At 36.4% G+C, this 20095-nt stretch overlaps 1 protein-coding gene across 4 annotated transcripts in view; it reads left to right on the forward strand.

The window, feature by feature from the left end:
- Positions 1–20095, forward strand: part of TMEM67 (transmembrane protein 67) — a 71675-nt gene that overhangs the window by 20628 nt on the left and 30952 nt on the right. For all 4 annotated transcript variants that reach the window (XR_009253318.1, XM_058698563.1, XM_058698561.1 and 1 more), the window contains 11 exons: positions 3652–3751; positions 5442–5511; positions 5605–5679; positions 11777–11839; positions 13250–13401; positions 13522–13630; positions 14365–14451; positions 14691–14756; positions 16896–17052; positions 17631–17754; positions 19292–19397. Coding sequence is in view for 3 of the 4 variants with exons in the window: in XM_058698563.1 (XP_058554546.1) it covers positions 3652–3751; positions 5442–5511; positions 5605–5679; positions 11777–11839; positions 13250–13401; positions 13522–13630; positions 14365–14451; positions 14691–14756; positions 16896–17052; positions 17631–17754; positions 19292–19397 (1109 nt within the window). In the remaining variant the exon portion in view is untranslated. The remainder of the gene's footprint in view (positions 1–3651; positions 3752–5441; positions 5512–5604; positions 5680–11776; positions 11840–13249; positions 13402–13521; positions 13631–14364; positions 14452–14690; positions 14757–16895; positions 17053–17630; positions 17755–19291; positions 19398–20095) is intronic.

The following is a 20095-nucleotide window of genomic DNA, read 5'->3' on the forward strand; positions in this document are numbered from 1 at the left end:
ATTAAATCATCAAATGAGCATTTATAAACAATAAGTGCTCTGTAAAGAGGAAGTCACTTCAACCAGGGTTGTTTAGGAAGGTTGTCATGAGGAGGCAGTGTAATCGTGGGACCATAAAGGATTAATGGGATTTCAAAAGGTAATAAGAAAGAGAACATCTAGGCAGAAGGAGCAGTGTGAGCAAGAGTATTATTATAAACATAAACATCTAGATTGAAAATAAAGGAATTGGGAGGATAACAGTTTGTTGAGTTTAAAGGTGCTTTGGTACAGATGGCGGAAGGCCTTGAATGATAGGATGTTCTGTAGGCATAGGCATTTTGTTCAAAGTTTTGAACAGGAGAATGATGATTAATCTGGCAACAATCTGTTGCATTTGTTCATTCAACAAATATTTATTGAGCTCCTACTACACGCTGGCCATTGTGCAAGGGCGCAAAGCATAAAGCAGTGAAGAGGATACAGTGAACAGGCACGAAGTCCCTGCTTTCATGAAGTTCACATTTAAGGAGTGGAAGAGCAGAAGTAGGGAGAGCTGTGAAGAGGCTGCTCTGGTGCTGTAGACATGTGACTACTGGACCTGAACCAGAGCTAGAGGGAATTATACCCAAAAGAGTAGATGCCAGAAACATTAAAAGAATGACAGTAGACCTAGATGAGTGAAGGAATATAGGGATGAGGAAAAAGGAAAAGTCAAAATATCTTTGGGATTTCTAAGTGGGGATGAAGGTGATGATGGTTCATAGATTCATGCTGTGAGGAAGTCATTATGGACTGAATTTCTGAAACAACTTTTGACAGCCAGAGATCACTGGTACAGAAGTGGCAGTTTTAGTAGGTTGCTGAGAATGGAGGCTAGATGCCCGGGGGGCCAGATGGTGGCTCTGACACCTAGAGACCCCTTAAGGTTGAGTGACAGCTGTGAAAACAGTATTTCACTATCTTAGATGCTACTGTTACATACTTAAAATTCTCCATGGCATGAGCTCCTTAGAGCCACCTTGAACTTTTGCTGTTGATTTGTTCTGTGAATTTGCAAGAGGGGTTGGAGAGGAGTGGAAGAGTACAGAAAGAGGGTACATCCTACTTATTGCACCGCTTCTCTCAACTCTTCCCATTTCTGACATAAAAAGAAAATGATCAGAGATAATCAGGTAAATAATTTTTTAAAAATTTTAAAATAATTATCATTAAAAATATCAAAATTCTTGAGGCTATAGAATGAGAAATAAAAGTCTACACTCCCCATCTATTTTATTTCCCAGAAATTAACCTAAAGTAATTATTTTTTCTCTATCTTTCCAAGTTTTTAATGTATTGCAAATATTTTGGAATGTCTATTTGCAGTGTATTTTGGAGAGAGTGCCATAAGAGCACATGTAGATTTACTACTTAAAAAGATATATCCATGTTTTTCAACTTAAAATTTTTGCTTTTTAAAATTAAAGTAATACATGTATATGGTTTGAAATGTAAATGGTATAGAAAAATATAAAAACCAAGGGTCCTTGCCCTTCCACCCTCACTCTTATTCTTAGTTCTCTAATGTAACCACTATTAAGTTTCTTTTGTGTTCTTCCAAGAATGCTTTATGTATTTATATGTTTCTGTACATCCTTGGAAATATTCATATGTTGTCATACTTATTTAATCATAAATATTTGTTCACAAAAATTAAAATTTAAAATAAAATTATAAAACTTAACAGAACAGCAGTGAAGCTAAAAAGCAGTACCTTTTACTGAGCAGTACCCTGTTCAGTACCAGAAAATGGTTATCATCATGTAGGAACATGGGTCCCATGAAATCAGATTTTCCTATTTTTAAAAAAATGCTAAAAATACACAATTTTTATGTGAAACCTTCCAAATTAAAATTTCCCAAATTCAAAAAAGAGTTTATTGAGCACTACCTGCCAGGTGCTGGCAGACAGTGGTGAATCCAACTTAGGTTCTAAGAGGAAGGCAATAAGCAAATTAATAGTATATGCCAGGGCGTGGTAAGTGCTGTGAAGACAAGGGAGGGAGGGAGAGAGAGAGAGAGAGCGAGAGAGAGCGCGCCAAGTGTTATTTTACATGGATGATCATGGAAGATCTCTTTGGAAAAGCGACATCTTAGCAAAGATTTGAAGGAAGTGCGGGACAGAGCCATGTAGATGACTAGGGGACTCGTTCTAGACAGAGGGAATAGCAAGTACAAAGATCCTGAGATGGGAGAATATTTGGCATTTTCAAGGAGCAGCAAATATGCTAATGTGGGTAAAGTAAATGAGGAGGAAAGCAGAAGTAGATGGGTCTGGAAAGTTGGGGTGATTGTGTGCAGATCATGTAAGGCCTTTTGGCTGTAATGGTGACCTTAGAAATTACCCCAAGTGAGATGGAAGGCCATTAGAAAGTTTTCAGGGGAGTGAAATCATCACACTTAGTTTTGAAAAGTCTTGCTCTAGCTTCTGCCTAGAGAATAGAACCAGGACTCCAATTAGGAAGCTGTCATAAAAGTCCAGGTGATAGATTGATGTCCCTTGGCCTGGGGTAGAGTTGCGGAGGTAGAGAGAATAATTCAGTTTCTGGATATATTTTAAAGGAGGAGCTAACAAGATTTGCAGATTTATTTTGTTAACTTTAATTTTATTGTTTTTAATATACAGTATGAAAAGAAATGAGGAAACTCTAAGGACTAGGGCCTGAGTAAATGGTCCAGTGGCATTGCCATTTACTGAGACGGGGATAGGGATGACTGTAGGAGAAACAAGTCATTCATCTTTACTTTCATTAAACTCATTTTTACTATCTTGCAAAAACTTAAAACATTATGGACAAAGCATTATTGATAACATTATGATTAGGAGTAATGCCCTTTGACCATTTTTCTCAGTGCTGGTTCTCTGTTAATTCCCTTAGCCCCAAAAGTAATTGTTAACATTTTGATGTGTGTGCACATACGCATTTGCGTGTGTGTTTCCTTCTAGAACCTTTTTTTTTCTGTTTTAAAATAAACATTACAGCCACATTATATAAATGTTTCATACCAAAAATATTGTTCTAGAGCAAACTTTTTTCCGTTACCAGTATGATCTGTTAGATTACCTAATTCTTTTTAGTCCACTCCATAGTATTTCGTAGGATGAATATACCATCATCTTGCTATTTTAAATATGTAGGTTGTTTTCTAACAAGTAACTGCCTCAGTAAATATCCTTATACACATGTACAAGTGTTTCTGTAGGTTAGGTATCTAAAAATGAAATTGTGGTGTTGTAGGATATGTGAATTTAACATTTTAATAGGTGCTACAAAAAACCCTCTTAAGTTGTAGAAACATATCAACTGTCTATGAAATTACTTGTTTCTGCATACCTGCTGTAGTAGGAACGTACAGGTAAGAAGTAACAAAAAAGAAAAATTAAGAAAAAAATAATAATTTATTATTATGATTTGGAAGGTTAATTTTTGTAATTTTTTTATGTGGGAATGAGGAAGGCTTCACTTTTCTACACTTTGTTATGGTGGTATTTGACATTCCTCTTATACAAATCAGGTATCTTAAATATACCTGATTATTTATAATAATTACAAGGGGACTGTACTAAGTTTATAGAAGGTTATATGTTGACTTTGAGTTACATCTTAATTTCGTTTCTAAATTGTTTAGTGGAAAGAGATGTTAACGGAACATTGTTGTCTCAAGCAACTTGTAAGCTCTGTGACGAAAATGAAAACTCTTTTACAGTAGCAAATGCTTTAGGAAACAGGTAAGCGGTGTGCTGGGTGCTGACTTTAAATATCATCTTACATTTATATGGAATCTATACCTTTTAAAAATACTTCCTATGATATCACTTGTTCCTCATAATAGCCCAAAGAAGATAAAAGTAGATATTAACATATAAAGAAGCTGAAGATCAGAGAATGAGACTGATTAGGGTTCAAAGCTTGGCTCAGTCTCTTATCAGTTGTTTGACCTTGGCTAGCTCAGTAAGTCAGTCTTTTTGTCCTTAGAATGGAAATATACCACCTACTTCCTAGGCTGTTATCACAGCTCAGAAATCAGTATGTGAATTCTTAGCATAGTGCTTCAGAGTAAGTGCTCAGTAAAAGGTGCTTTTTTTGTTTGTTATTATGAAATTTGTACATAATCTATAATATATATAGTATATAAATATTAACTTCTATTTGCAGCATCCTTACTGTGTGCCAGGAACTGTGCTTTAAAATAATGTTACATAAGGGCACCTGGGTGGCTCAGTCGGTTGAACATCCGACTTCAGCTCAAGTCATAATCTCACGGTTCGTGGGTTTGAGCCCTGCGTCAGGCTCTGTGCTGACAGCTCAGAGCCTGGAACCTGCTTTGGATTTTGTGTTTCCCTCTCTCTCTGCCCCTAACCCATTCACATTCTGTTTCTGTCTCTCTCAAAAATAAACATTAAAAAAAAATTTTTAATAATATTATGTAAAAAAGCATGTTAATAGATAAATGGTAATTATAGTGACCCAGAAACCCTGATTAATAGCCCTGTTCTTTATCACTTCCTGTTTCCCCTTTATGCGTGCATATGTGTGCACCACATAAACACACAGCCCTGTCTCTCTAACTCAAACACAGTATCCCTATTTCAAATTCTTCACATTTTTATAGAGAGCTACATGATGACTTTTCCCAAGTTTAAGAGAAAATACTTGAGTAGCTTCTCCTGGGGGTATTTAGTATTGTATCACCTCTTCCCTTATGCTGATATGGATTGTAGTATCCAAATATTGACTATTGGGCTGATCCCCAGGTCTTCCCCTCCAGTACCTCCTTAAGCCCACTTCTATGCCATGCCCCAGTCCCTCCTACCTGCTCTATCTTACGAGTAATGAATACTACAGACCCATCACTGTCCCCGCTAGTCCGGTGGATGCTCTCCTTCCCTGGATATCATACATTAATGAAAAATACAAAGTATTTTTCTAAAATACATAAAGATAATAAATAGACTTTAAAAGTGTTTGTCACAGCATTAATCAGGGGATAGACACACATTTTTTCAGTATATGTTTCCTTTTTGCTTTGTGAGAGACAAAATAAGGAATGTAGATTTGATATAACTACCTACGAAAACAGATTGGGTTTTACTTATGTGAGTTTGTTAGGCTCTTAATTGAGTGACTTAACCATCTTTTTTTATTCAATATTGTTTATTCTGTACACGCCATGTAGTTTCAAAAGAATATTCTCCTATTATTGGCTAATATTATTTATTTATACCTTGCTTTGTAATACAAGGAGTGGTATAAAAATAATCAAATCAGTGTTAATTTTTTTAATTTGTTTAGTTTATTATAAGTAATTACTTAGTTGAATGAATCTATTCTAATCCAGCATTTAAGAAGACAAATTTTAATGAAATTAGATCTAGCATAATTCATTAACATTTTAAAATGTTTTTGTTATATTGACAGATGTGTTCGATGTGAGCCAACATTCGTCAATACCAACAGGTCCTGTGTGTGTTCGGAACCGAACATTTTAGTAAGGCTAAGCACATTAATGAAGTGTATATTTTAAAATTAAGTTGTACCTTTCCATAAACTTTTTTTTTTTAATTTTTATTTGTTTATGAAGACAGGGGGATTATGTTTCAGCAGCACAGTGAATTTTCCTTCACGTGTAATTTCATCTGCCCGTTATGGAGAACCTGTGAGTATGTTTCAGTTTTTTTGTTCCATTCTTGTTGCATTACTTCCTTTGGTCATCAGTCTGGGGCTAAAATGAGAAATATTTCTGTGTAAGTCACTTCAAAACACAAATAAATTAAGAAACAGTTACTCTCTTCTCTACCTTAGCTCAAACTTTTTCAGTGAATCTCTGAATGTTTAAGCTGGAAAGGTCCTATATAGATCCTGTAAGGAATGAAGCATTATTTGTTAAGAGCACCAGAGACTCTAGACTTGAACCCTGGGTTGCCAGTCATTAGTTTTATATCCTTGGACTTACTTGATATTTCTAAACTTCAGTTTTACTGTCTGTACATTGGACATAATAATAATAATTACCTCACAGTGCCTATACATGCTAATCACTGGAGAAACAAGGGTTATTCGTATCTGGCCAGATTCCTTGTTCTGTGGATGAGAGCATGGATGCCTCAGGTTAGAGCCTTTGTAACAGATTCTGGTCTGACAAGGTCTGCTGTGTAAAATGGGAAGTAGATGAATTGGAAGTGAAGAGATCACGAATAGAGAATAGGAGTTCGTTGACTAACTAGGAGTTAGTTAATGAGCACTGAAAATAAAATACCCAGTATGGCAGCAGAGCTTGTGGCAGGCAGGCTAGGACCCGGTTGCTCAAATTATCCTTAGATGAATGAGAGTCATTAAGGGACAGGAGGACAGCCATGATGAAGGTGGAATCTGGGCTCTTAAGGAATAAAGCAAAAATCCCTGTTCTCCAATATGGTCTTGTGGGAGTGATAGGCAAGTACCATGCATTTGCAAACCAACAAAATAAATGCTAATATTGGGGTACAAATACGGAGCTCTGAGATCATCCCAAATTGCCTTATTTGGAATAAGAGGTGTGTCTTCTGGAGTGTTCCCAGTCTCAGGTTATAGTGACCTTCTGTATACCATTGTCAAACTTGCAGGCCTTTAATTTTCATTTTTCCATTTGTTTTCTTTTTGCCTTTTAAAAATAGTTTTGTCAAAAGTACCAACAACGCCTCTTTTGTCTCTTTGGTGTCAGATCACCAGTCATTTAGAAGTCATGCCTCTTTTAGTCTCCTCTGATCTGAAATAGGTCCTCAGTCTTTCGCTGTCTTTCATGAACTCAACAGCTTTGAAGGTTACAGGCTTTACAGTCTATAGGATGACCCTCAACCTGGATCCATCCAGTTTTTCCTCATAATCAGGACATGCTTGGCAGGCAACCACAAAAAAAGATGTCAACGTATTATAACAGAGGGCACACAGTGACCATTTGTCCCACTACTGGTGATTTTAACTTTGATCACATGCCATAAAGTCACCATGTCTACTATAAGGGTACCATTTTTCCCTTTATAATAGGTTAGTATTTTGTAAAGAGAATTTCCAAGATTGCACTTCGTCTTCACCAACCCCAACAGTAAGTTAAACAACAATAAGTTTTAGTCTTGTTTAGTGATGTTTGCCTTTATCAACCACTACTAGTATGGTTGCCAAATATTTCCATCATTCCTTCATTTATTAATTGACATTCTACTATGAGAAAGAATTTTTCCTTCTTCTCATTTATATATTTGTTTATTAATGTAGGTATAGATTAGTGGGTTCCTGTTTTATTCAGTTGGTTATAATCCAGTACATGCATTATTTGTTTTGATCCTCAAATTGTCCTAGATTTAGCTAGTAGAAGCTTCTTCAGTTTGTTTCCTGTGTCTTTTTGATATATCTCCATCATTCTTTGAGCATTTCCTTCCTTTCTGGAACAAAAGATTTCCAGGCTTATCTTGTACTTTTCCTACCTCAGCCCTGGGATCAGCCATTTCTTTAGAATTTCTGGAAGATAATAATTAGAAACCAAGATTACCACACGGAGCATGCCCTTTTAGGAGGCAGATACCTATATACATACACACATCTGTAACTATTTATTTTGTATATGTATTGAAGTAAATGAGTTCCCACTGATACTTTCAATTCCAAAGCAGTACCTCAGCATTCCTTCTAACTCTCCTTTTGATAGATTTTAAGTACCTTCTCCAGTAGTGAGAAATCTGGGTCTCATCTTGTTTCCTCATTTGCTCAGTGTAATAGTCTTCCAACCATACTGCTCTCTTCCATACCATCTCCGCATCCTTCTTCACACCACTTTGCAATAGATCTGTTGCAGACTCTGTTAAGAAAAGATGGACAGGGGCGCCTGGGTGGCGCAGTCGGTTAAGCGTCCGACTTCAGCCAGGTCACGATCTCGCGGTCTGTGAGTTCGAGCCCCGCGTCAAGCTCTGGGCTGATGGCTCGGAGCCTGGAGCCTGTTTCTGATTCTGTGTCTCCCTCTCTCTCTGCCCCTCCCCGTTCATGCTCTGTCTCTCTCTGTCCCAAAAATAAATAAAAAATGTTGAAAAAAAAAAATTTAAAAAAAAAAGAAAAGATGGACAGGGGAAATCAATTCCATTCTTAAAGTTAATTTGATTCAGTTAATACATTTCATTTAAACATTATCAATCTTGAACACTGATGCTTTCCTAAGGACAAGTTTGGAAACCTTGATTTTTAAGTCATTTTATAACTAATGTTGAGACAGGTTCTGTGTAGCTTAAGTTATGAGGCATGTAAACAAATATAGTTAAGATTATATGACTATTTTGGCCCAGTCCTCAGCCTGGCTGACATAAGAACTCAGTTTTAGCAGTGCACTTGTAGTCAGTCAGGACCTAGGGGACCAGTACAAAATAATTAAACCCACAAGAGACTAGATGGTGGATAAAGCAAAATGCATGTTTATTAGTTTATATATATTAATTGCCAGCTAGACTAAAATACTTAACATTGACTTGATAATGTACATGCTTCCTAATTGAAAAAGTGTGCTTAGAACGTTACAAATCAGGTGTTCTCTTGGGTAATACAGAATTGGAACATAATTAATTTTGTATAATTTTATGAGAGGCATTTAATCCTACTCTAGGAATGTACCTGCCAATCAGTAAAGTTTCCATATATAAGGGTCAGTGTGTTCCCATTGTCTGTCCCCAAAGATAGTAATAGTGATCTAGCATCTTGGCTTTGTGTTTTTCTCAACTTTTTTTTTGAAAATTTCAAAATTACAGAAAAGTTAAAAATATAAGTCCAGGAATGTGCCTGGGTGGCTCAGTCAGTTTTGAGCATCCAACTCTTGATTTCAGCTCAGGTCATGTTCTCACAGTTCATGAGTTCGAACCCCACACTGGGCTCTGTGCTGACAGCATGGAGCCTGATTGGGATTCTCTGACTCCCTTTCTCTGCCCTTCCCTGCTTACTCGTGCACTCTCTCTCAAAATAAATAAACTTAAAAAAAAGTACAAGACCAGGACTATATATATATATATCTTTCAGTTAGGTTAACCAATTATTAATGTTTTGCTGCATTTGCTTTATAATTCTGTATGTATGTAAAATGCATGCATACACACACACATTTTTTTTCAGAGCCACTTGAAAATAAGTTGTAGACTTGTGACACTTCACTCCTAAATATCATATTATATAGCCCCTAAGAACAAGAGGGTTTTCCTGGCTTCACAGCAAAGAAACTAAGATAATAAAATTATCTGATATACTGTTCATATCTAAATTTACCCTGTGTTCCAATAATGTCCTTTATGCCTCCCTTTTTGTGGGTGCAGGGAGAGAGGAGGCAAGAATCCAAGGATTCATTTAAGGATCCCACAATGTAATTAGTCTTTTAGTTTTCTTTAATCTAGACCCTGCTGAATTTTGCTTTTGTGGGTTTTCGGTTTTTTTGCTTTTTTGACTTTTATAGAATTGAAATGCAGAATCCAGGCCAGGTCTCTTGTAGAGTGTCCCACAATCTGGATTTTTCTGATTGTTTTCTCATGATTAGATTCAGTGAAACATCTTTTCACAAGAATATGATGTAGGTATTGTGTATATCCATTGCATCATAACAAAGAGCACATGTTAGGTTGTCTAGTTCCTGGTGATGCTAAATTTGATTATCAGGTCACGGTGGGATCTGCCACTTCTCTTCGTTGTAAAGGTACTGTGATTAATAAGTCAGTCTGAGATTTTACTTTGTAAATATCCATTTTAGTGGCCACTTATGAACCAACCTCGCCTCAATCAAGTTTTAAATCGGTCATTTCAAGATAATTTCACAATTCTATTATTTCCTTTACATTTAGTAGCTAGCAGTCTTCTGTAAAGAGTGCTTTCCTTTCTCTCTATACTTTTTTTTCACTTTGAACTCATGAAATCTTTATTCAATGTGCTATAATTTTTTACTGTTTTTTTTTTTTTTTCCAAAGTTCAAATTGTCTTCGGGCTTCACTTTAAGATAGTTCCTATGTTATTTTGACGTGTCTCCATCAGCCTTTTTGCACCTTCTTGGTTTCTCTATACCATGTTCCAGGCTCAACCAATATAATTTTTAATAGTTACCTAACACTCTAATTACCTAACACTCCCCTTTGAATATTTAGGTTTTCTGTTATTAATAATATTGCTATTGGGGCGCCTGGGTGGCGCAGTCGGTTAAGCGTCCGACTTCAGCCAGGTCACGATCTCGCGGTCCGTGAGTTCGAGCCCCGCGTCAGGCTCTGGGCTGATGGCTCGGAGCCTGGAGCCTGTTTCCGATTCTGTGTCTCCCTCTCTCTCTTCCCCTCCCCCGTTCATGCTCTGTCTCTCTCTGTCCCAAAAATAAATAAAAAACGTTGAAAAAAAATTAAAAAAAAAAAAATAATAATAATATTGCTATCAATCATTTTATGCACAGATATGTTTTTCCTTTTAGAGAGATTATTTCCTTATGATAAATGTCCCAAGTGTTTCTAAATTCCTGGGTTAAAATGTGTGGATAGTATTTTATGAAAGGATCATGTAGGTTTAACATTGTCATTGGAATTGTCTGTGGGTTTATTTTACATGAATTTCCAAACACTGTTGTCTTTGCTTTCCATTTTTACTAGTTGTTTTTTTTTTTTTTAATGTGTTCTTCAATCCTGTATGCAGAGGTGATGTTTTTCTTTAAAAGGGAGAATTTTTAAAAGGGAGAATTGCTACTTGACGAGATGAAAATAGTGACTTAGAATTTTACTTTAGATTTTTTTGATAGCTATGGTGCCATGTTCCATATAATTTGGTTTTATCTCCTCTCTGTCCATGCCTCTGAATGGTGTTTCTTAGTGTGTCATTTTTTAGCAAGATGTGCAGATAAGCTCTAAAGCAGTGGTTCTTAGCCAGAGATTTATATCTGCAGCTTTCAGAGCACATGCGTGCCTTGGTCTCCTGGAGATTGATTTGGAATGCAGTCAGGCATTTTCTGTTCTTTGGAAATTCCACAGGTGACTCTGACACCCATCATTATTTGAGAATCGCCACTCTAGAGATTTTATATGTCAGTTACTCTGTATATCCCCAGTTTCCTGTTGCTTAGAAATCATTCATAAATGTTTCTTTTTTATTACTTGCAAATTTAATACAGTATAATAATCCTAAATCAGCATGTGTTAGCAGTGAAATGCTAAATCAATACCTAGTTGTTTTTTTTTTTATTTTTTTGCCATCTTGTTCTTTGTTTCTTGTATTAGTAAAATGAGTGTAATAGTTTTTTTGGATTATAGACACACTGTTTCCTTTTATCTTTTGCCTAAGTGACATGATTTTGTAATGCAGTCCCTCTTTGTGATAACTGAGTTTGGTTATAATTAACTCTTATATCCTCATTAAAACTATTTTCTAATAACATTGAGAAAGTGCTAGTAGTCATTTCCCATTGGAAAATATGCATGTTAATATTTTCTTAGCAGTGTACATAAGGAATCTTCATTTAAACTTAAAACTAGGGCGCCTGGGTGGCGCAGTCGGTTAAGCGGCCGACTTCAGCCAGGTCACGATCTCGCGGTCCGTGAGTTCGAGCCCCGCGTCGGGCTCTGTGCTGACAGCTCGGAGCCTGGAGCCTGTTTCCAATTCTGTGTCTCCCTCTCTCTGCCCCTCCCCCGTTCATGCTCTGTCTCTCTCTGTCCCAAAAATAAATAAAAAACGTTGAAAAAAAAAAAAAAAATTAAACTTAAAACTAAAACTTATCTTTTTGTGAGCAGGGCATGTCTTTCACTTCAGAATGGTTTGCAAAGTATTTGCAGTCATCAGCAGCTGCTTGTTGGGTAAGTTTAAGTTGTTTTTAAATAATTTTATTTCATTTTACAGAATTGTCCCACCACCATTTTTTCCCCAGATAATAAAAATCTTCTAAGGTATATCTTCTAGATATATCTCCTTGGTCATATTCTATAAGAAAAATAAGCCATTTCTAGTGGAAAGAAAATACAAAAAGAAAATGTTTTTCATTTCACATTTCATTATACACAAATTGAATGTCTTCAAGCTTGTTTAGCTAGAATGGAGTGTTAGAGGAAAGTGATTCATACTGTCATTTCTTAAATATTAATTATTGACCTGCTGTGTGCCAGGCCCTGTTCTCAAATCAGGTTATGTATTTCAGAAAAAGACAGGAAAAAAATCCCTCATGGAATTATATTCTAAGTAAATGCAGGTGGTGCTAAGTGCTATAAGACAAATAAACCAGGATAAAGAGCATAGAGAGTGGAAGGGGTACTATTTTATACAGGGTGGTTGGGATACATATCTCTGTGAGTGATATTTGAACAAAGTCCTGAAGGAAGTGAGAGTGTAAATATCCAGGGAAAGAGTGTTCTAAATAGAGACCACAGCAAGTACAGAGATTCCAAAGCAGTTCTCTGATGTGTTCATGTTTAAGAAACAGGAAGGAGGCTAGAGTGGCTAGAGCAGGGTAAGTAAGTAAGGGCAAGTGGAGAGGTGAATTTGGAGATGAAGGGAGTGGCTACAGTGAGGACCTAGAGTTTATTGCAAGGGGGATTAGAAGGATTTTGTGCAAAGGAAGATAGTGACTGAACTTCAGATTTTGAAAGGATCACTAGCATGGAGAATAGATTTTGCTGAAGCAAGACAGAAGCAGGGAGACCAGTCGGGAGAGTATTACAGTAACCCAAGTGGGAGATGGCGGACCCATGAACAAGAGTGGTAGCCTGGGGCTGAGAGAAGTTCAGCTTCTAGATACACTGTGAAGATTGAGGCAATAGGATTTACTGATGAGCTGGGTATGGGTATGGGAAGGGAGAGAAAGAAGATCACTGAAATGTTTGACTTGAATCAACTGTAAAAAATAGAGCTGCCTCTTCCTGATAGGGAAACTGAGAAGTTTGAGTGGCAAACTCAACAAATAGTATTCTTTCAAATATAATTATTTTACCTAATAATTTTTTAAATGTCATGCTATGTTTTTAGTTAGTTCTTTTTTCAACTGCTCATCTTTATATGTTCACCTGTAATTTACAGTTAAAATGTACACATTATTCAAGTGGAAAGTTCTTTTCTACTTAAAATAGAGGAAAGATATTAAAGAGCAAAAGAATACCGCCAAAAAGAATTTGTAGACTAGGTACAAACATAATTTTTATATCAGCTTTTGCTTAAAGTATTAAAGTCCATGTTACATTTCTTTGCCTGGTTACCTTTACATGGTTCTCTCGTAGGTGTATGCCAATCTAACATCTTGCCAAGCTCTCGGAAATATGTGTGTGATGAACATGAATTCTTATGACTCTGTCACTTTTGATGCATGCCGACTGTTTCAGTTTATCTTTGAAAATACTGGACTGCGCACTGTTCATTCTATTTCATTTTGGTAAAGATACCCTGATTGATGAACTGTCATTTTGACCAAATTCAATGCAGTTACTTTCACAAATATTAGTAATAAGATATATTGGTACCGTGTTACTAAAACAATTGTAATTATTTGTAGGAGACGGAATCTTCCATGGCTCTTCTATGGAGACCAGCTAGGATTAGCACCTCAAGTACTCAGTACCATACCTCTTCCTACAAATTTCAGTTTTAAAGGGGAAAACCAGGTATAAGTTATTGGATTATTAGAGAACAACTGTATTTTGATTTATAATTTAAAATTTATAATTAGTCGTAATTCTTGCTTTCTTAGGTTTTTTTCTAAAAATTTAATTACTAAACTAAACCAAAATATCAGCTGTTCATAGGAATTAAACAATATAGAGTTTAGCAGCCTTACTGAGTGTATGGATACCTCTGGATTATGTGGTTGTGGCAGTAAGTAGTATGTGTAGGACTGGGAAAGTAGTTTTCATCACCAAATGCCAAACAAACTCTGTCCTCCTCTGTCTCTACATTTTTAAGAACTGCTTCCAAAGACTGACTGGAACTCTATGCCATTTCCTTAGCATAAATTTTTGTGCTAAGGTCAAAATTTTTACCTTCAGCTTTTTAACCTTCTAGAATGATGGAATAGATTATTCTTGTCCCTGCTCACCCCCCACTCTTCTACACAAACACACACACACATACTTAACAGTTTTGAAGGAAGTTACTTGTCACTGGCATTGCCTCTCAATTCTGGGATAATAGTTTTAATGCAAAAAAACCCAGTTCATTTATTTTAGGTGTGTTTAATTATAAAGATACTTAGATTAATTTTGCTTCAAAGTAAAGACAGTTGAATTTGATATTTGATCTCTGGAAAAAGAAAGGATCAGTCAGTAATGAACATTTCTCAATAGAATACTGCATTGCTTCTAGAGTATGTAACATTTTATTCTTGTTTTTATTTAATCAGAATAGAAAACTGAAGTTTATTGCTGCTTCCTATGATGTAAGAGGAAATTTTCTCAAGTGGCAGACATTAGAAGGAGGTGTTTTACAGGTGAGCATACTTCTAGCTAAAGAATTCCTACCTAATGTGCCTTATTTTTGCCTCAGCAAAGATAAGGAAAAGACTAGATGTTTACTAGATTAACTTGCATGGCTACGTTGATTTTTTTATTGTGTTTTAAATGGGAATTTCTTAAAACTACTTTGAGAAGTAGGGGTTTAAGAATTCTTGACTATAAGCAAATAAAACATTATTCTGAGATATTTACCATTTGTATTGTTTTGCTCTAGCTTTGTCCAGACACAGAGACAAGACTGAATGCTGCTTATTCTTTTGGAACAACCTATCACCAAAACGTAAGTTTGGACTATACTAGTCTATATTTTAACTTCATTTCACATCAGCAATATTGGGATGATCTTTGAATTTTCAAAATGTTTTTAATAGTAGTGAATAATTTCACTGACTGATATAGTTTTTTATTATTTGGGTGTGGAAAGTCTCACCTTGTCATCTATAGAGTTTAAAATCATATAATATTAGATTTTCATAATTATTATTTATTTACTTTTAGGCATATAAAATGATATTTTCTTCTGAGCATTTTCAAATAAAGCGAAAATATTATTTTTAGTGACTAATAAAAATGTTACTCCTTCCTCTCTCTACCCCCCAGTTAATAAATAAAAATGCCTCTGTCTTTCCTTCCATACTTTTTTCCCTTCTACCCTCCCTGACAGTTCCTTCCTTTAGTAACCCATTTTGAAATTACAGTATTTACAGTATGGTATAAAGGAATGTTACGAGCCATTAAACTTCTGAAAGACAGACATTCACTTGTCTACAGAAATACTTCTTGATAAAATGCATATACATACACCATAGAACAAAACTGTGATTCCACTTTTGTTAAAACTACAATGAAAACTATCATGGAAAACAGATTGCAAGACAATAAACATTTTTAATAGTGGTTATCTCTGGATAGTGGGATCGCAGGTGATTTATTTATTTATTTATTTATTTATTTATTTATTTATTGTATTATTTTCCAAACCTCAGGGGCACCTGGGTGGCTCAGTCGATTAAGCGTCTTGACTTTGACTCAGGCCATGATCTCACGGTTCGTGAGTTCAAGCCCCGCGTCAGGCTCTGTGCTGACAGCTCGGAGCCTGGAGCCTGCTTTGGATTCTGTGTCTCCCTCTGTCTCTGTTCTTCCCCTGCTCATGCTCTGTCTCTCTCTCTCTCTCAGAAATAAACAAAATAGTAATAGTTTCCAAACCTCTATCATGAACATGAATTTACTTTTATTATAAATGACTTATGTTATCAAAAAAAAAAAAAAAGGAATGTTATTATGTGTCTACTATGAACCAGGAGAATCAACACTAGTTAAATGCCTGCTGCTGGATGCTCAGCATTTTGTCATCTCATTTGGTCCATGAAATAACTATGTGAGATACGTATCATTATTATACATATCATTCATAGATGAGGAAATGGTGCTCAGTGAGATTAAGTAATTGACTTAAGGTCTTGTAGCAGGTAAATTGTGGAACTGGTGTTCTGTTAAACTTAAAAACCATGTTTTTTTCCATTGAACCGGGCTGCCTCTGAAGTAGCTCACAGCCTAATAGAGAAAATACTATATAGACAAAGAATCGCAAAGAATGTAGAATGCGGTGTGTACAAAGTACCATATTGACACAAAAGAGGAGTCATCAGCAGTTCCTGGGGAGGTACTGGAAGGCTTCTCAGAATGAGTGATATTTAGTCTTGTAGAATGAATATGAGTTTGCCAGGAAACACAGTGGGGAAGGGAATATCAGGCAGCAACATTTGTGATGTCAGAGAGACATAGAATAGCATAGCATATTTAGGAACTGCATTAGGTTGGTATGAATGGACCATAGACTGGTAGGGAGCAGTGGGAGATAAGCCTGGTTCTGTTAAGGGAAACCAAATCTGAGACTACACTGTACGTCAGGAGAAAGAATTAAGACCTCATTCCATAGGACAGTAGTTTTTAAACTTTTTCACTGATGTACACTTAATGTTGAGAACAAAGGCATACCTTCTCCAGCTGTGTTGTAGAATAAGAACCAAGCAGTTCTTTACTTTTAGTTCTTTTGATCCTTAAAAAGAATCATATTGAAGTATTCATGTTTTGGAAGGTTCATGGGAATGCATATTAAAAAGATAGTTTAAAGATATTTTAAAAGCTTAAAAAACACTTTTCTTTTATGTTTATTTTTATTTTTGAAAGAGTATGAGTAGTAAGGGGCAGAGAGAGGGAGACACAGAATACGAAGCAGCCTCCAGGCTCTGAGCTGTCAGCACGGATGACGCGGGGCTCGAACCCATGAACCGCGAGACCATGACCTGAGCCGAAGTCAGATACTCAAGCGACTGAGCCACCCAGGTGCCCCCAAAAAACACTTTGAAAGATTAAATATGCTTTCTAATTTTCATTGCTTTTATTTTTTATTTTCCAGTGTGAGATTCCTATTTCTAAGATCTTAACCGACTTTCCCTCTCCTATATTTTATGATGTGTACCTTGAATATACTGATGAAAATCAACACCAGTATGTTTGGGCTGTGCCTGTGTTAAACCTAAATCTTCAGCACAATAAAATATTTGTAAACCGAGGTAAGACATCCATATATACCATTCTCTCTCTGAGCTGAAAACCAATAAATAAGTCAACCTTCATGATAATTTAATAAACCATGGGTTATAAAAAAGGTCATGGGTTTTCTCTTATTATATGGTTTTAGATAGTCTGCCAAGAAGTAAAACAATAAGACTGCTGATATATTTAGAAATTTCTGCCAAACATATGAGGCCTACTGTTAAGAAATTAAATATTATTGCTAACATGTAAATTGAGAAAAAGTAGTAGAACTGTAAATTGGGGCTTCTTCAAGCTGTTCTCAAGCTGCTTTTCAGACAAGTTCATTTATTTTGTCCTCATATTATAAAATTCTTATTCAGGTAATTTGCAGGGAAAATCCTTCCAAACTGATGAAAGTCCAAACAATCAGAAGACATTCAAGTGGAGTCAGGAAAGCTATTACCAAGAATTTCTTGCAGCAATAGCTGTTTGTGCAATCATTTTATCTAAAACACAATGTATAATTCTGTGTTTTAAATTTATTCTGTAACTTCTCCTTGAGAACCAAGGTATTTTTTAACGCCATCTTTTTCTTTTCTTTTTATGATAAAAGACAGTAGCCCCGGCAAGTGGCTTCTGACTCGGCGCATTTTCTTAGTGGATGCACTAAGTGGACGGGAAAATGACTTAGGAAGTCAGCCAAGATTAACTCGAATTGCTACCCAAATATCACTGAGGTAAGCAAACATCTGTTGTACTAAATTAAGGTTGGAGTGTATGGGAAAATGTGATAATGAAAGTGTTTACTAGTAATCATCAGATGAAAACAATAAGGACAACTGAATTGCAGCAATACATAGAGATTTTTAGATATCTGTGTAGACTGGTATATACACCAGTAGAAGTGAGGAGCTCCAGGGGGAGAATTCTGTTGAAGAACCTGAGGAGTTTCGTCAGAATGCACACTCTAGCCCTGCTGAATTAGAATGGGTTGGGAGGCGGAGGGGAACTGAATAGCAGTGGGCTGAAATGGGAATGTGAGAAGGAGCCTGCCCAGTGGTTTAATGGGTAGGTCCCTGGGTTTTCATTTCCTTTCATAGCTACTGCCTTGGCCCAGATTAACTATCAACACCTCCCTCTTCCTAGGAAATCTTAATGATGATCCTACCTTAGAATAGTGCCTTGTAGCCCTTATTTCTCTGTTTTTAAGTGAGAGATTCCTACCTCTAGATCATAACTGACTTTCCCCACTCTGATATATGTATTTTTTAATGTTTATTTATTTTTGAGAGAGAGAGAGGGAGAGAGAGCACGGACCGGGCAGGGACAGAGAGAGAGGGAGACACAGAATTCGAAGCAGGCTCCAGGCTCTGCACAGTCAGCACAGAATCCAGCGTGGGGCTGGAACTCATGAACTGCACGATCATGACCTGAGCTGAAGTCGGACGGACACTTAACTGAGCCACCCAGGCACCTCACCCACTCTAATATTTTTCGATGTGTACATTGACTACACTGGCAAGAATCAACACCGTCATTTTACATGAGTCTGGCACTTTGAAGCACTTCAATATCCATATACATTTTTTCATTGTTATTTCATTCTTCTTTTCATAGCAATCTTATGAGGTACAGGCAGTATAGAAGCTTTATCATGTATCTTGCTGAAGTCCAAATATACTGTGTTTTTTAGCATCCCCTCAATCTACTAATGTAGTATCACTGGTAAAAATGAAATTGGACCTAGTCAGGCCTAACCTGATTGTGGTAAAACCACGCTGGCCCCTAGCATTTGGCACTTTGAATTTACAAACTATATTCATGCATTGAATTCAGCAAAATATGTTCCACTATGTACTATAAACAGTACTAGATATGACATGCATTATTTTGTTAAGAATTCATCTTTCTCCTTTGAAAATTATGGTGTTATCTGTCTTTTCCTAGGCTTCGTTTAACACTTCACTTTTGACTGTTCCTCAAAGATGGTTCATAGTACTTCAGTGATTTCACTTGTAAACTTCATAGGACCTAGATCGCGAACAGTTTCTAATTTGTCTCAGACGGTATATTTTAATATTCAAGTTTTGACTACTTAAGATAGCTTTTGTTGTTATCATTAGTTTGTTTGACCCTAGTCCTTATTAACTGGTTGATTCTGAGATCACCAAGACTATCCATATTACATTAAAACAACAACAACAACAGTAAGTCAGCTGTATGTTTAAGGACTTAGATATATTTATAACTTAAAATGTATTTTCTTATAAACAGCATCTACCTTGTGCCCAACACAAAAAATGGAAACATTTACCCTCCCTTAATTACCATTGCCTACAGCGACATTGATATCAAAGATCCCAACAGCCAGTCTGTGAAGGTGAGTGCCTTGCTATTCAGTGGCTCTGTATGTGTTAATGTAACACTGATGCAGTTTACATTATGGTCAAAGGTTATTAGTTCTTTTTTAAGTTTTAAAAAAAATACTGCACTAAATATAGTCGAGTGTTAATTACTTTTTACTACTAACGGTAAAGGTGAGTTCTTTACAGATTGTTCAAGTAAAAAAGCAAGAATTAAGTTTTTATCTAGACACCATCACCAGGGATGCAGTTGGGCATCCCTGTTCAGGATCCCGGGGTATCCTGAAATATGCAGTGTCTGTCTCTGTCCTTTTTGCCAACTTGCTCGCACTAAGATATTGTTTCCTTGGCTAATAAAAGCAGAAACTCGAACTTTTCAGCAGGCATATGTGTTCCTCTTCTCATCAGGTTTGCTCACTTGATGAAAATGCACTTTGAGAGGTAGAAAGATTCAAATCATCAGTAGTTTATAACTAGTAGTGCTAAAGGGAAGTAGAGAATAGTTTGGACCTGCAGCCAGGTTGGCTTCCTACTATTTCCCCAACTCAAAGTTAACTGCAGAACTAAAGGCCTCCCTTGCCTGGAAGGGCCTGTGAATGGAGTAGAGACCTCGTACACTCTGAAGACAGGCTACGCCAGAGAATGAGCCTGGAGAAGGCTCAGTTCCTCCTCCCAACCTCACGAGTAGTCAGATAAAGCATCTCTTCTTTGAGGA

This window comes from Neofelis nebulosa, chromosome 14, assembly GCF_028018385.1.
Source record: "Neofelis nebulosa isolate mNeoNeb1 chromosome 14, mNeoNeb1.pri, whole genome shotgun sequence".
NCBI lineage: Eukaryota > Metazoa > Chordata > Mammalia > Carnivora > Felidae > Neofelis > Neofelis nebulosa.